At 47.7% G+C, this 17,139-nt stretch overlaps 1 protein-coding gene across 2 annotated transcripts in view; it reads left to right on the forward strand.

The window, feature by feature from the left end:
* The window catches only part of BACE1 (beta-secretase 1), a 27,842-nt gene continuing 10,703 nt past the window's right edge, over nucleotides 1-17,139 (forward strand). Inside the window, exon 1 of one of the 2 annotated variants that reach the window (XM_007522970.3) lies at nucleotides 1-777. In XM_007522970.3, coding sequence (XP_007523032.1) covers nucleotides 517-777 — 261 coding nt within the window. In that variant the 5' untranslated portion in view covers nucleotides 1-516. The remainder of the gene's footprint in view (nucleotides 778-17,139) is intronic. The other variant, XM_007522969.3, reaches the window with a different exon arrangement.

Below are 17,139 nucleotides of genomic sequence, written 5' to 3' on the forward strand. Positions count from 1 at the left end.
CCAGCGATCCCAGGGAAAAGCGAAAACCCTTTGGCTTTGACAGCCACCGCCACAAGTCTTTCCGCCTCCCCAGACTGCCTGGGGAGCTGGGAGCTGGATTATGGTGGCCTGACCAACAAACGCAGCGGACTTGGGAGCCCGGAGGCCCGACCCCAGCCCCCCACCCTCGCCACCAACCCACTGGGAGGAGCAGGACCCCAGCAGACCTGCCATGCCTGCCCCTCCCAGTGCCCTGAGGGGCCAAGCGGGCCTCTCCCAGACCGCTGCTGAGGCTGAAGCCTACAGCCAGATGTAGCCACGCTTCGGATCCATCTCCTCCCCTTTGCTTGCTCTCTGCGAATTCCACCCACTCCCTAGAAGGGGGTTGGCCTGGCCAAGGGGGCCTGCAGACTCTGGAGCCCTGATGCCTCACAGCTCACTCAGCTGAGGAGCCTCCAGCACCTGAAGTTGGGGCCAGGCAACAGGAACAGAGGTGGGCCAGCAAGAGCCACGAGGACCCGCAGGCCAGGGCCCACCATGGCCCAAGCTCTGCCCTGGCTCCTGTTGTGGATGGGCTCGGGTGTGCTGCCTGCCCACTGCTCCCAGCCTGGCATCCGGCTGCCCCTGCGAAGCGGGCTGGGGGGAGCCCCCCTGGGGCTGCGGCTGCCCAGAGAGACTGAGGAGGAGCCGGAGGAGCCAGGCCCCAGGGGCAACTTTGTAGAAATGGTGGACAACCTGCGAGGCAAGTCTGGCCAAGGCTACTATGTGGAGATGACCGTAGGCAGCCCCCCACAGACGGTAAGGTCACCTACATGAGTGGAGGGGGGCCGGCTGGGATGCTGGGAGCTGCCCCTGCTAACATAGGCTGCACAAGGAGAGCACCTTTCCTCTGAGGTTATATTGCCATAGGGTCACCCCTGACACACATACACACACACACACACACACTCTCTCTCTCTCTCTCTCTCTCTCTCTCCCTCCCATTCCCTTCCCCCTTTCCCTGAGAGGTTTCCCAACTCCAAGCCTGCCTGCCCTCCCCACCCTGAGCTCACACTCCTACCCAAGGAGTGGTTATGGGGCAACAGAAACTTCACTGGGGGAGCTAGTCCTGGGGAGGGGAGGCCCCGAACAGATGGCTGCCCGAGTTTCTGAGGTCCCTCCACTCCATCGTGGTCATCCATTCCTCTCTCTCTTCTGGGAACTGGGGATCTCACCTTCCTTTCCTGAGCCTTGAGGACCAAGGAACCCTGGCATCAGCTAACCAGTATCTTCCTCCCACTGTCTAGGCTGCTCCGGGCAAGTTTCCCAGCAACTCCTGACCTCCACTCCCACCCAGGAGCTGTAGACAGACTCTAGTTCTGCCTTCTTACTCCTCTCTTCTCATTCTGCACTCCAGACCCTCCCCACCAGTGCCTGGGGGCCTGGGAGCCTGGGAGCCAGAGTCCCTGCTTAGGAGGAGACTCTTTGGAGCTGACAGTTGCTGGAGGGCTGTGATTATCACTCCACCAGCTCTCCCCTTCCATGCTAACAGTGTCTAAGGGACTTTCAAGGTGGCTAAAGAGGTCACAGCCTGTGTGTCTATGTGTGTATGTATATGGGGGGGTGGTCCCCTGGGGCAGGGGCTGCACTGGCCTCTATGGGTGAGTCCGGGCAGTCTCTGCATGTGCTGGTGTGTGTCACCTTGAATTTGAGCCTACACATCTGTGTGCCCCCCCCCCTCCTGGATCCTGTCCTGCAGGCTGCCCTTGGGAGGGTCTGGAAAGACGAGAGTGCTTATGTGCAGTGGGAACAGCCACACTTGCTTGGAAGTGTCGCCAACAGCTCTTACACTGATGGAGGAGACAGGCCCCTCCAGCCCACCGTGACCTGAGAGAGTAGGCTTTGACCCCCATTCCCTCTTTCCTACACATTGCAACCCCACCCTCCACCCCCCAGCAGACTCCCCTGAGGTGAAACAGCCTGGGTTTAGGCCCCTAGCAGCCTGGACCTGCAGAAGCCAGTGAGTGCACAGTAGTACAGCTCAAGCCGATCACAGACCCTATGACAGGGACAAGAACAGGCTTGTGGCACCAACAAGGGCTTTCAGGTCAGACAGACCAGCAATCCCAACTCTATGTCCCATAGCTTTTCCAGCTGTGTGGCCTTGGGCAAATTATGTAACCTCTCTGAAGCACTTGCCTTGTCTTTAGCAAGGCTGAGATGAGATCCCCTCTGCAAGGTAATTGTGAGGAAGAGACTATGTAGCTGAAAACATTGGGACACAACTGACCTCCAGTAAGTATGAGGTCACTAATTCTCTGGCTACTTTGGGGCTATGCAGTGAAGCATAAACACTTGGGTGTCTGGACCTCTGTGTGTCTTATACATATAGAATTGGGGGACCTGAATTGGGGAGATAGTGCATTGGTTCTGCAAAAGATTTTCATCTCTGAAGCTCCAAGGTCCCAGATTCAATCCCTAGCACCACTGTAAGCCAGAGCTGAGCTGTGTTCTGGTAAAAAGAAGGAAGCAAACATGCAAGCTGGAAAGAAGAAGAGAGGAAGGGAGGGAGAGACAGAATGAGAAAACAGAACTGTTGATGATCCTGGGCCCCTTAGATCATATGTGCTGCCTCAGCTCAGAAACTGGCAGTTAACTTGCTCAAAAAGTGGCTGTTTGAGCTTAACGTTCAAGTACTCAGTAGCAGGAAGACCACAGTTAGAGGATTCTGCGGGCCCCTGGGCTCCAAGCCTAAGCCAAGGCCAGCTAGGCTCTGGTAACTGTTCTCTCCTCAGCATCTGTGAGAAGGCTGTCCCTTCTCAAGTGAGAACATGGCTGGCAGAGTACTCAAAAAGGCATACAAGCGAGACTTGGGGAGTACTTCCTATGTGCCAAGCTCTAATGCTGGGTGTTGGGGGCTACTACACAAAGACAAAATATAGGTTTCCTGCCTGTAAATAAATAGAAGTGTCGGTACTAGTACCAAGTGATCTATTGCAGTAATTCTCAAAGCCAGGCCCCAGGTCTCTATCATTGGAGCCTGTGAAACATGTAAATTCTCTGGCTCCACCCCAGACCTTATGAGTCAGAATCTCAGGAGCTTTAAGTTGGAGAGGCACTGGTATAGAGTAGTAAAAAGGGTGACTGCAACAGATGCTTAGGAGGAGGCAAAAATCAGAGAAGGCCAAACAGAAGAGATGTCCTGTGACTTGGCCTTGAAGGAGGGAAGGGGGGAGAGGAGGTTGCCCCCAGTGGGGAAATGGCACCTGTCCTTTCACCCCACCCCTCAAAATGTAGCTGCACTTATGTGCAGTCTTACCCTTCCCAGCCTTACCTTCTTTACACCTGGAATGAGAATGAATTACATGTGTCTAGGTTTACGCAAGTCTGTTCACAAGACAGTGAGAGAGCCAGTCATGGCGTTGGATAAATGAGAGAGACAAATTATCAAATGCCTTAAATGTCAAGCTGTAAGATTTGTGGGGTCTGCAGAAATAAAGGGGGGAAGAATTGGGTTTATTTGTGTAGGGGAGAGAGAGAGAGAGAGAATGCAGTCATTTAGGAAGAGACATCTGCCACTGAGAGAACGGGACTGAGTGATGTAGGCAGCAGGAGGCTCTGACAATGATGGTGTGAGACTGAAAAGGGATGGCAGAACAGGATGCAGAGAACAGGGTGACAAGGCAGGTAGACAGGATGCTGCGACACTGGTGTGAAGGGTGAGGAAGAGACATTAAAAGTGGTTTTGAGATTCTTGTTTGAGAGGCACTGGAAGTTAACAAGACCATTTGTGGGGAAAGGAAAGTTGGCAGGAGGGGATGGCTGGGTGGTGCTGGCCTACGGTATTTATCACTGTAGTTTACATTATTTTTTTTTCACGGGTGTACAGAAAGCTCTTTTTTGGACAAAGTAAGTGGCTCTGAAAACAGCCTTTGGGTTTCTGGGCCCGGCAGCCCGTAGGAGCGCCGGGTGCTACGAGCAGCTCACTTGGAGCTGGTGTACTTGGTGACAGCTTTGGTGCCCTCGAATTTTTTTTTTTTTTTTTTACCAGAGCACTGCTAAGCTCTGGTTTATGGTGGTGCTGGAGTGTAAAGTTTTTTTTTTTTTTTTGACATGTTCTATAGAAATTTTTCTGTTCTTTATGGTAATTCCTGCAATTTTTTTGTTTGCTCTTTTTTTTTTTTTTTGCTTCTAGTATTATCACTGGGGCTCAGTGCCTGCACTACAAATCCACTACTCCTGTGGCCAATTTTTTTTGGAGGGGTGTGGGTGGTAACACAGCAGGTTAAACACCAAGACTGGAGTAAGGACTCCAGCTCCAGCCCCTGGCTCTTCACCTGCAGAAAATCGCTTCACAAGCATTGAAGCAGGTCTGCAGGTGTCTATCTTTCTCTCCTCTCTTGTCTTCCCCTCCTCTCTCAATTTCTGTCTGTCCTATCCAACAACAATGACAGCAATAACAACAATAATAGTAAGAACAACACCAATAAACAACAAGGGCAACAAAAGGGAAAAAAAAGACTCCTCCAGCAGCAGTGGATTCATAGTGCAGGCACCAAGCCCCAGCAGTAACACTGGAGGCAAAAAAAAAAAAAAAAATTCTTTTTTTGGATAGGAAAGAGAGAAATTAAGAGGGTTGGGGAGATAAAGAGGAAGAGAGAGAAAGACACCTGAAGACCTGCTTTACCACTTGTGAAGTGACTTCCTTGCAGGTGGGGATGCAGGGGCTCAAACTAGGATCCTTGTGTGGGTCCTTGAGCTTTGTACTATGTGTGCTTAACCCAGCATGTTATTGCCTGTCCCCCAATTACTGCAATATATGCATAAAAGGTCTAATTATTCATAGTTTCTAGAAGAACAAATGAAATGAAATGAAAGTTGAGCAGTTGGCCAGGTGGCAGGCCCCCTTTTATGCCCTACCACCTCTTTGTGTGTCTTGGCAGAGAAGAAAGAGTTTATCATGAGCATCTGTCTTCCATTCTTCTATGCTACCTGCTTGTGTCTCCCTCACTACACTCATAGAACACATTACAACTGCTCTTGTGTTTAAAGTCCTTACAAAACTTCAAATCCTCAAGGACAGTGTCTTTTAAAATTAAAACCAAACCAAACAATCTTTTGTGATGTACTATTCCTCTTTGTATCTGTTGGGCTGTCATATTTTTTCATGTTTTTCTATGCACCATGCCTTTTCTGACAACTCAGTAATAGCTACGACAGCACCAGGCTCAGAGAATATATCTAGACAATACTAGACCAAGTGAGTGAAAAAATAAGCTGAAAGGCTTCCTAATAGAACAGCTGATTGGGTGATTGTAAATGCAGAATGGGAGCACTCAGAGAAAGTGGCTTTATTGTTTTCACTTAAATAAAAGGATGTCATTTCATTATACTTGGGGTCATCACTAGCCAAACACAGAATAATCATTTGTTAGGATAGAAATCTGGTGATAGTTCAGTTTAACAAATATTTTGCCAATCACTTACTGTGTGCAAAATGTGCAAAAATAGAAAAGTAAAGGCATGCTCTTAGTCCTTGGAAAGCTCCAATTTACTTTCAGACATCAAGATGTAGATACCTAAATGTCTTGTAAACCCATATGCATTTGGCATAAAGAGAAGAACATGAGTCCTGAAGTGCAGAAAAAAAATCACTGGGAGTCGAGCAGTAGTGCAGCAGGTTAAGTGCACATGGCGCAAAGCGCAAGGATGGGAGTAAGGATCCTGGTTTGAGCCCCCGGCTCCCCACCTGCAGGGGAGTCGCTTCACAGGTGGTGAAGCAGGTCTGCAGGTGTCTATCTTTCTCTCCTCCTCTCTGTCTTCCCCTCCTCTCTCCATTTCTCTCTGTCCTATCCAACAACAACGACATCAGTAACAACAACAACAATTACAACAACAATAAAAACAAGGGCAACAAAAAGGAAATACATATAAAAAATCTTTAAAAAAAAAAAAAGAAGTAATTACTTTTGACAGTGTGTTGGGGAAGACTTGATGCCAAATAAGGAATGGTTACTTGAATGAGGAAGGTTTGTTCCTTGGAGGGTGGTAGGGATAAATGCTTCATGAAGAGAGGCCTGTACTGTGCTAAGAAACTGGAAGTTGGGGGCCAGGAGATAGTTCAATGGGTAGATAGCACACTTAACTGTGAATGAGGCCCTGGGTTTGATCCCTGCCACCACTGAGAACACCATAGATGACACTGGGGTGAGGGGTGGGGGTCCATGAATGGTGAAACTGTGCTTTGGTGTCTCTCCCTCTCTTCCCTCTTTGTCTTTCTTTCTTTCTTTCTTTCTTTCTTTCTTTCTTTTTTTTTTTTTAAATATTTTATTTATTTATTCCCTTTTGTTGCCCTTGTTGTTTTATTGTTGTAGTTATTATTGTTGTTGTCATTGTTGTTGGATAGGACAGAGAGAAACGGAGAGAGGAGGGGAAGACGGGGAGAGAAAGATAGACACCTGCAGACCTGCTTCACCGCCTGTGAAGCGACTCCCCTGCAGGTGGGGAGCTGGGGTTCGAACCGGGATCCTTATGCCAGTCCTTGTGCTTTGCGCCACCAGCGCTTAACCCGCTGCGCTACAGCCCGACTCCCTCTTTCTTTCTTTTTTTAAAGATTTTATTTATTTATTAATGAGAAAGATAGGAGAGAGAGAAAGAATCAGACATCACTCTGGCACATGTGCTGCCGGGGATTGAACTCAGGACCTCATGCTTGAGAATCCAGTGCTTTAGCCACTCACTGTGCCACCTCCCGGACCACCCCTCTTTGTCTTTCTATCCCTCTCTTAAAATACAGAATTTCCTTAAAAAACAAGACAAACAAACAAATAAACAAAAAATTGGGCCAAGAAAAGAAAGAGGGTGAGATCAGAGCACTTCTTGGCTCTGGGCATCTGCAGTGCTGGGCATGGAAGGAAAGGCCTTAGGCTTGCAAGTACTGCGTTCCACTGCTGAGTTATCTCACTGACGTTTTTTTTTTTAATTTTTATTTTTTAAATATTTATTTTATTTATTCCCTTTTGCTGCCCTTGTTGTTTTATTGTTGTTGTTATTATTGTTGTTGTCGTTGTTGGATAGGACAGAGAGAAATGGAGAGAGGAGGGGAAGACAGAGAGGAGGAGAGAAAGATAGACACCTGCAGACCTGCTTCACCACCTGTGAAGCGACTCCCCTGCAGGTGGGGATCACTGACTTTTTTTTTTTTTTTGTCAGGTGTTTATGGAGCTACTGCCATGTGGCATGAGTGGCTCTACCAAACAAGACTATGTGCTGGGGCTAGGCGGGGCGCACCTGGTTAAGCCCACATATTATAAGCCTATATGGTAGCATGACCATAGGTGGGACAAGGTAGACAACAGGGAGGAACTTACTGTCCAACAATGGAAGGCAGGTGGCTGCAGGCGGCCATGACAGCTCATGGAGCAGGGCTTTTCCAGGCGGCTCTCATGCAGGTGGAAGGTGCTAGACTAGACGTGTCTCAAGAGCCACCTCCAGAAGACAGACAGAGGAAGTGAAGTTTCTCTCTTGGGACTGGATTCCTGCATAAGATTGGGGAAAGTTTCTGTAGCTAAAAAAAAAGGGGGGGGACTTAGGCAGTAGCACAGCGGGTTATATATACCATCTTCCTTAACACTTGCATTTTTTTTTTTTTGACTCTAGGGTTATTGCTGGGACTCAGTGCCTGCACTAGGAATCCACTGCTCCTGGAGGCTATTTTTTTCCCCTTTTGTTGCCCTTGTTGTTTTTATTGCTGTCATTGTTGTTGGATAGAGAGAAATGGAGAGAGGAGGGGAAGACAGAGGGGGAAGAGAAAGATAGATACCTGCAGACCTGCTTGACTGCTTGTGAAGCGACTCCCCTGCAGGTGGGGAGCTGGGGGCTCAAACTGGAATCCTTACACTGGTCCTTGTGCTTTGTGCCATGTGCACTTAACCCGTTGTACTACCAAAGACTCCCTTTTTTTCCCTTCTTTTTAATAATAAAAGATCTATTTTGTCATGGCCCAGGAGGCAGTATACTGCTTAGAGTTTTGAAATTAGGAGCATGCAGGCCCAACTTTAATCCCCAGCATCTCATGTCAGAGTGATGCTCTCTGGTTTTATGTTAATAAATCTTTTAATTTTTTTTAAAAAATTTTTATTATCTTTATTTATTGGATAGAGACAGCCAGAAATCAAGAGGGAAGGGAGAGAGATTGAGAGACACCTGCAGCCCTGCTTCACCACTTGTGAAGCCTTCCCCATGCAGGTGGGGACTGGGGGCTCGAACCTGGGTCCATGTGCACTATAACCTGTGCACTTAACCAGGTGCCCCAAATCTTTTAATTTTAAAAGATTTTTTTTCTGCATGTAAATCATATAAGAGAGAAGCCAGAACATCATTCCCGACACATTTAACATCAGGGCCTGAGCTGGGAGCCTCAGCTGAGCTATTTCCCAGCCTTAGACTACAGCTGCAACTGCTTTTTTCCATTTCCTTCCTTTTTTTTCCTTTCTGGATAGAGAGGAAAATTGAAGGGGGCCGGAAGAGATGGAGATGGAGTCAGGGGAAAAACCTATAGCACTGCTTCACCACTCATGAAGCGCCCCTCCTGCACTCCTGCAGGTGGGGACTGGGGACTTGAACCAGGGTCCTGGTGCACTGTAATGTGCAGGTTCTACCAGGTGCACCAGGTGCCCAGCCCCCTGATCTTTACCAGCAGGTGTGTACATTGCCTTGAGTTCATATCCATCACCTCATTTGAATAGCAAACACTGGTGAATATGAACTGAGTTGAGTTTGAGGAAGGGAAAATGGAATGTCCAGATAAATGGGGAAGGGTGCACTAAATAAGGTTTGTGATAGGACTTTAAGAACAACCCCCCTCAATGGGGTAAGTGGCACCAGAGAGCCCCCTGCTCCTCTGTGTCAGCTGTCAGCTTTAGCCTGAAGAGTGGAGGTGGGAGCAAGGGAAAGAAGTGCATTTCCAGAGGCAGAGGGTCAGCTGACTTGGTCCAGGTGGAGGAACCCTGGAGTCCATATGGGGCAGAGAGGGAAGCTCTTGGCTCTCAGCCACTGTCAGCTGCTGACTTAGGCTCCCTGCATCCTTCTTTGCCCCCTTTGATCAGCTTTGATCAGGGACAAATTCAGGTAAATTAAGAGAGCAAACAACCCAGAAGATGTTCAGGTCAAGGAAGCCTGAATCTACCGTGATTGCTTGAAGGACATGGGGGTGCATAGTCAGTCAGTGTGGGGATGGTGGATGTCTGTTTTCACTGTCACCAAGCACAGTCAGGTTGAAATTGACCCCTGCAGGGAACTAGGAAGTCTGTGGGGTCACAAAGACTTGTGATTTGAAAAGCACTTTTACAGAACCCTCTACTTAGAGAGGGAGACAGATAAGATCCAAAGATATAAATGTGCTCCCTACCCTTGTGGAGCTCCTAGCAAGGTTCTGGGTCTTGATCACTAGTGAGTTCTCTCACAGAAGAATCTGAGCTCCCCCAACTGGCTAGAGAACTGAGACCAAGGCAGGTGGGCTTTGGGAGGATAGAGAGCTGCTCCAGAACACACCAGCTCCATACCTAGCTCACCACACAGTATGTACTGAGTCTGGCCTCCCCTGCAGAGTGGGATAGGCAGGTGCACCTTTCCCTGTGGGGCTTGTTAGCACTTCCCACGAAGCTGTCTTCCCTCAGAGGCCACCAGGGGCACATTTGTTTGTGAAGTGATTGGATCTGACCTGGCCCTGACCCCAGGTAGTGGGTCCCCTGGGCAGCTAAAGGCAATGGCTACAGAGCCTCTTGAATCCATCTGGCCTACAAGGGGTGGGGGAGAAGTAGGACAGGCTCCTGTACCCAGGCTACCTGAAGACAGCCTGCCAGGACCTGATACATGATATATAAAGGTTGAATTTTACTCACTGAGCCTCCTCCTGAACCCCAGAAAATGCCTTTTGAACTATATCCAAAGGGTAAGAGATGAGCACATAAAATTGCAAGTGTTGGGGGCCGGGCGGTAGCACAGCAGATTAAGCGCACATAGCACAAAGCGTAAAGACTGGTGTAAGAATCCTGGTTCGAGCCCCTGGCTCCCCACCTGCATGGGAGTCGCTTCACAAGTGGTGAGGCAGGTCTGCAGATATCTGTCTTTCTCTCCCCCTCTGTCTTCCCCTCCTCTCTCCATTTCTCTCTGTCCTATCCAACAATGATGACAACAATAACTATAACAATAAAAAAGGGCAACAAAAGGGAATAAACAAATAAATATTTTTAAAATTAAAAAAAAAAATAGAGGAAGGTCTGGACCATTGAAGAGTCCTGTAGGAAGTGTCAAGAGCTTCAAGTTCTTCATTTTAATAAGCAAAAGATAGTAACATGGTCAGAAGTGCACTTTGAAAAGATTTCTCTCCCCACAATATAGAAATAGGCTGGAGTTGTGGTTCAGGAGGTGGAGCAGTGGATAAAACATTGAACTCTCTAGCATGAGGTCCCAAGTTCAATCCCCAGTAGCACATGTACCAGAGTGATGTCTGGTTCTTTCTCATAAATAAACAATATATATATATATATTTTAATATTTATTTTCCCTTTTGTTGCCCTTGTTTTATTGTTGTAGTTATTGTTGTTGTTACTGATGTTATCGTTGTTGGATAGGACAGAGAGAAATGGAGAGGAGGGGAAGACAGAGAGGGGGAGAGAAAGATACCTGCAGACCTGCTTCACTGCCTGTGAAGCAAATCCCCTGCAGGTGGGGAGCCAGGGGCTCAAACCGGGATCCTTATGCAGGTCCTTGCGATTTGCACCATGTGTGCTTAACCCACTGCGCTACCCAATAAACAATATTTTTTAAAAAAATAGAAATAGGCTGGAGACATTGGGGGGAGGGCATCAAGGCCAGTTGAGAAGCTGTTGTGACAGTCTAGGATGACATGACGACAGCTTGGCCTAGGCATGACAAAGGAGCTGGCCAGAAATGGCTACATTAGAGAAATGTCAAGAAGGTAGATAAGACAGGACCTGCAGCACTGGCTACAGTGGGAAGGTGTGGGGATGTCTCTCTGGTTGGCGACTTGGAGGTTCACAGTGATGCCAGTTGTTAACGTGGGGAACACTAGGGAAAGACAGATGGGCAGGACTGTGCGAGGTCAGCTGTGGGCGTCCTGTGTTTGAGGTGTCTGAGGCAGTGAGAGATGTGCTTCTGGAGCCCGGAGAGAAGGAGTGCTGGAAGACTGAGTGCTAAGCTTGGAACATCAGGGTAGAGGTGACCATGTCAGCTCTCTGTGTGGGTGGGTGGCTTAGCTTCTTAAGCATAGCAGGAGAGGAGGAGGGCGGGAGCCCAAGCCTTGAAAAGTGAGCCTGCAAAACAGACATGTGATCCCCACAGGTGGGACCAGGAAGGAGACAGGGGAGGGAGGTTTGAGGAAAGAGGGGCTGGTGGTGGTGTCTGCTCCTAAGAAGTCAAGGGAGACAAGGATGATCTGAGCTGTGTCTTGTGTACTTGGTGACATGAAGTCAGGGGGAACTGTAGTAAGGGCTGTTTGGTAGTGGAGGGAGGGATGAAGGCAAAGCTCGGATTCAGAATGGGATGAGTTATGAGTGGGAGGTGAAAAAATGAAGACAGCTTGGCTGAGAACTTTGGTGGTGGTGAAGGAAGAGGAGAGAGGGTGACTGGAGGCGGATGTGAGATGGAGTGGTTTTTTTTGTTGTTTTTTTTTAATGAAGAAACTCAAGAATTTGTAGGTGCCAACAGCAAAAATCCAGATTTTGGAGGTAGGGTGTTTCTGAAGCTTCCTGAATCTACCAGGGGAGGGGGCCAGGTGGTAGTGAACCTAGTTGAGCACACACATTACAGTGCACAAGGACTGGGGTTCAAGTCCTTGGTCCCCACCTGCTGGGGGAAAGCTTCAAGAGTGGTAAAACAGGGCTGCAAGTTTCTGTCTCTCTCCCTCTCTATCTCCCCCTCCACTCTCAATTTCTATCTCTATCCAATAATAAATAAATAAAATATTTTTAAAAAATCTACCAGGAGAGAGGGACAATTAGAGCAGGGTACCTGTGAGGGGCAGAGAAGGTAGGTTCCCTAGGTAGAGCAGGAAGAATGGGTGATATCCAGGAGGGGTGGGCACAGCTCCCATCTGAGAGCCTCCAAAGCAGAAAGAGAGCTGAGGTATGGCTGGGGAAGTGGCTCAGTGGCAGAGCACAAGACTGGCATAGATAAGGTCCCAAGTTCAGCACCGCAAATGGGCTGATGATCATTCAAATGAGTGATGCTTTGGATCTCGTGTTCTCTGTTTGTCTCTTGCTCTCTCATTGAAAAAATAAAACAATTTAATAGTTTAGGAGGTAGCACAGCTAATGAGGTGTTTAAGCCTCAAGTATGAGGTCCTGAGTTCAGTCCTCAGCATTGGATAACCCTTTTCTCTTTCACATCAGTAAATAGATAAATCTATTAAAATACTAATACTATATAATAAAGAAATTCAGGTGGTGGCATACCTGGTTGGGGTGTCTCTCTCCCTTTCTTGGTTTTCTTTTCTTTTATTATTTTCCCTTCTGTTGCCTTTGTTGCTTGATTGTTGGTGTAGTTATTGTTGTTGTTGGATAGGACAGAGAGAAATGGAGAGACAAAGGGAAGACAGAGAAGGGGAGAGAAAGACATCTGCAGACCTGCTTCACCCCCTGTGAAGTGACTCTCCTGCAGGTGGCGAGCCGGGGGCTTAACCCTCTGCGCTACCGCCTGGCCCACTTGTCTCTCTCCCTTTCAATCTCCCTCCTCATGTGGATTTCTGGCTGTCTCTATCCAATAAATAAATAATTTAAAAAATTTTTTAAAATGAATTCAATGATTGTCTGCTAGGAAGATGGAGCTGTGTGCAACACTTCACTGTCTACCTTGCTCTGCCCCCCATGGCCCTGACCTGGGGGAAAAAGACTGCCCAAGGTTGCTCAGGGAGCTGAGCAAGGCAGGTGAGGCATGGGGACCAGAAACCGCTCCTCTCAGAAGCAGGGTCACAATGCAAATTGCAGACAGAGTGTGGGACATTTGCTCAGGAGTGAATCTCAACCATTGGTTTGGGGTGTGTGTGCGCGCGTGCGTGCATGCATACATGTGCGTGTGCGTGTGTACACATGCAAAAGGTGGGGTAAGATGGACTGGAGCGGAGGGGTCACGCTTGGATGAGCTTGACCTCTTTTGAAGAGGAACTGGGGAGACTGTCCTCAGAAAAGCTGGGGTTGGTGAGATAACATAATGGTTATACAAAGTTCTTTCATGTTTAAAACTCTAAAGTCCCAGGTTCAATGCCAAGCACCACAGTATGATGAAGCTGAGTAGTGGTCTGGTATAAAAACAAAAAATACAAAATAAACAAATAAACTGAAACAAGAAAGGCTGGGACTGGAAGGGCAGCTGGCTGGGAAAGGAGTGGCTTGAGGGAAAGGAGAGGAGGAGCCTGAGAGCTCCCCAGGCCTCCCAAAACTGCAATATAAAAGTAGCCATATCCTCTCACAGCCTGTCAGGCCCCGCATTCCAGGTGGCAGCTCTAGTAAAGCTGTGGGGAACCACATGACAGCAGGGATCTGTGTAAATATGAGGCCAAGCTTAGGCTGGAGGCAGAGTCCTGGCTTCAGGGGAGTGAAGCAGCCTTTTTTAATCATTAACCTGGTTGACTGAAACCTGAACTGCTCTGCTCCAGAGCTATTGATTCTCTGAGAGCCCAGTGCTCAGAGACCCAGAGAGTGGTTAAGGGATGGGGGTGGGGGTGGGAGTGGGAAGACGAGCGGGAACCAGGCCAAAACAGGCAAAGTCAGAGAGTTGACTGAAGTGTATATGGGGACTTGGGGAGGCTTGGAAGTCCAAGTGGGCACTGGGGGAAGTACAGGCAGAGAAGGCACAGAAGCCCACAGAGTAGGAAGGGTTGTTGTTCAGAGGATTCCCCAAAGCAGGGGAAAGAGAACCTGCCCATGGTGACAAGGTCTGGGTCTGCGCCACAGCCCAGGTAGCTGCCTTGGGAGAGAGGATTCAGAAATAAGAGGCCGGGAGTCAGGCGGTAGCACAGTGGATTAAGCACATGTGGCGCAAAGCACAAGGACCGGCGTAAGGATCCCGGTTCGAGCCCCTGGCTCCCCACCTGCAGGGGAGTCGCTTCACAGGCGGTGAAGCAGGTCTGCAGGTGTCTATCTTTCTCTCCCCCTCTCTGTCTTCCCTTCCTCTCTCCATTTCTCCCTGTCCTATCCAACAACGATGACATCAATAATAACTACAACAATAAAACAAGGACAACAAAAGGGAATAAATAAATATTAAAAAATTAAAAAAATATTAAAAAAAAAAAAGAAAGAAGAGGCCCTGAGGTTGGGGAGAAGCTGAGTAGTGGACACAGATTTTCTTTACAGATTTTGAGGTTTCCTCCAAAAGACCTGTGAAGAGATAATAGCCATTCAAAACATGGCTCAGGTGCCAGAGCAAATGGTCTGGTGTCCTCTCTCTCTCTCTTATCAATCAATAAGTAAGTATTTAAAAAAATATGAGTAGGCTGGCAAAATAGCTCACTTTGACTGTGTGCTGCTTTGCTATGTGCATAACCCAGCTTCAAGCCAGGCTCTCACTGCACTGAATGAAGGAAGCACCAGTGCTGTGGTCTCTCACTCATTTTCTCTTTGTCTGTATCTTAAGAAAAAAAAAAGGGTAGTCCTCGAGGTGGTACAGTGGATAAAACATTGGATTCTTTTTTAAAAATATATATATTTATTTATTCCTTTTTGTTGCCTTTGTTGTTTTATTGTTGTAGTTAATATTGTTGTTGTTACTGATGTTATCGTTGTTTGATAGGACAGAGAGAAATGGAGAGAGGAGGGGAAGACAGAGAGGGGGAGAGAAAGATAGACACCTACAGACCTGTTTCACTGTATGTAAAGCAACTCCCCTGCAGGTGGGGAGCTGGGAGCTCAAACCGGGATCCTTAAGCCAGTCCTTATGCTTTGTGCCATGTGTGCTTAACCTGCTGCACTACTGCCTGATTCCCAAAGCACTGGATTCTTTTTTTAAATTTTTAAAAATATTTTATTTATTCCCTTTTGTTGCCCTTGTTGTTTTATTGTTGTAGTTATTGTTGTTGATGTTGTCATTGTTGGATAGGACAGAAAGAAATGGAGAGAGGAGGGGAAGACAGAGAGAGGGAGCAAAAGATAGACACCTGCAGACTTGCTTCACTACTTGTGAAGCGACTCCCCTACAGGTGGGGAGCTGGAGGCTCGAACCGGTATCCTTACTCCGGTCCTTGTGCTTTGCACCACGCGCGCTTAACCTGCTGCGCTACCGTCCAACTCCCCCAAGCATTGGATTCTTAACCATGAGATTCCCCCTGAGTTCAATCTCTGCCAGCACATGTACCAGAGTGATGTCTGGCTCGTTCTCTCTCTCTCTCCCTCCCCTATCTTTCTCATGTATTAAAAAAACAAAAACAAACAAAAAATGGGGGCCAAGTAGTGGTGCACATTTTACAGTGCACAAGGACCCAGGTTCGAGTTCCCAGTCCCTACCTGCAGATGAAAAGCTTTGCAAGTAGTGAAGTAGTGTTGTAGGTGTCTCTCTCCCTCTCTATCACCCCCTTTCCTCTCAATTTCTGGCTATCTTTATCCAGTAAATAGAGATAATAAAAAATTATTAAAAATGTGAGGGGCCAAGCCATGGCATACCTGGTTAAGGTGCACACATTACAGTGTGCAAGGAACAAGATTCAAGGCCCTGGTCCCCACCTGCAGGGAAAATCTTCACAAGTGATGAAGCAGGGTTGCATGTGTCCCTGTCTCTTTCCCTCTATTTTCCCGTCCCCTCTCAATTTCTCTGTATTTATTCAATAATAAAAAAAAATGGGGGGGTACAGGTCCTGGAAAAGGATGACAGAGGACCTAGTAGGGGTTGTACTGTTATGTGGAAAACTGAGAAATGTTATGCATGTACAAACTATTGTATTTACTGTCGAATGTAAAACATTAATCTCCCAATAAAGAAATTTTAAAAATTAATAAAAAGATGAAAAAAGAATAACATTTTTTAAAAAAAATGTGACTTGAGTACTGGGAGATAGCACAGCAGGTATAACACACACTTTGCCATGCATGTGGCCCTAGGCTCAATCCTGGGCATCCCATGAGAGCATCACAGGCAGCACCAAGAGGGTTCCATGAGTGGTAGAGCAGTGCTTTAGGGTCTCTCCTTTGTTCTCTCTCCTTGTCTTCTCACTCACTCTAAAAGATGTAAAAGAATAAAATAAAATAAAATAAAATAGCCAGGGAGACTTTTTGCAAATATTGTACATACAGAAGGCCCTCAGTTCATGCCTCAGTGCCACTTAAAGGGGGGAGGGGGGCTAGGGGAGGGGCTATCCTCAAGGAGGAAGGAGCAGGTAGAAAAGATGTTATAGGGAGTTGGGTGGTAGCGCAGCAGGACTGGCGTAAGGATCCTGGTTCAAGACCCCGCCTCCCCACCTACAGGGGAATTGCTTCACAGGCAGTGAAGCAGGTCTGCAGGTGTCTCTTTCTCTCTCCCTCTCTGTCTTCCCCTCCTCTCTCCATTTCTCTCTGTCCTATCTAACAACGATGACATCAATAACAACAGCAATAATAAAAACAAGGTCAACAAAATGGAAAATAAATATAAAAAAATTTAAAAAGAAAAAAAAGATGTTATAAGGAGTTGCATGTCCAGGAAACTAAAAGGTTCCTGTCTATGCTCATATATCCAAAAGCCTGGGCCCTGTCAAAATGGATTTGTACCAGGACAGCCTGCTCACCTTCTGGCTCCCCACAGGTTATAACAGTGGGACTCCCAGGGCTGTGTCACCTCTGAGACAGCAGGGGAGCCCTTCATAGGGAGCCACAGTCTGGCAGACAGGGTCAGAAACATGTGGCACCAATGTGCTAGCCTGGCCCCTGTGGCTCCCCCAGCAGTGCCAGCTCCTAGAATAGCTCTTCACTGAGCTGGACAGGGATGAGCCCAGCTGACCTCTGGGGAGATGCCACATGAGAGAAGAAGAAAAGGAGGGAAAATGGTGAGAGCTGACACCAAGTCAGATAGGAAGGTCATTCTGATCGTGGTGAGCAAGGGGAACAGTGAGGCTTTGGTGGTGCCAGCAATTGCTATGACTCTGAAGCACAGACAAGAGTTGCTGAGGCCACCATGGCCCCCCACCTGCCTATG

The sequence above is a fragment of the Erinaceus europaeus genome, chromosome 20 (genome assembly GCF_950295315.1).
Source record: "Erinaceus europaeus chromosome 20, mEriEur2.1, whole genome shotgun sequence".
Classification (NCBI taxonomy): domain Eukaryota; kingdom Metazoa; phylum Chordata; class Mammalia; order Eulipotyphla; family Erinaceidae; genus Erinaceus; species Erinaceus europaeus.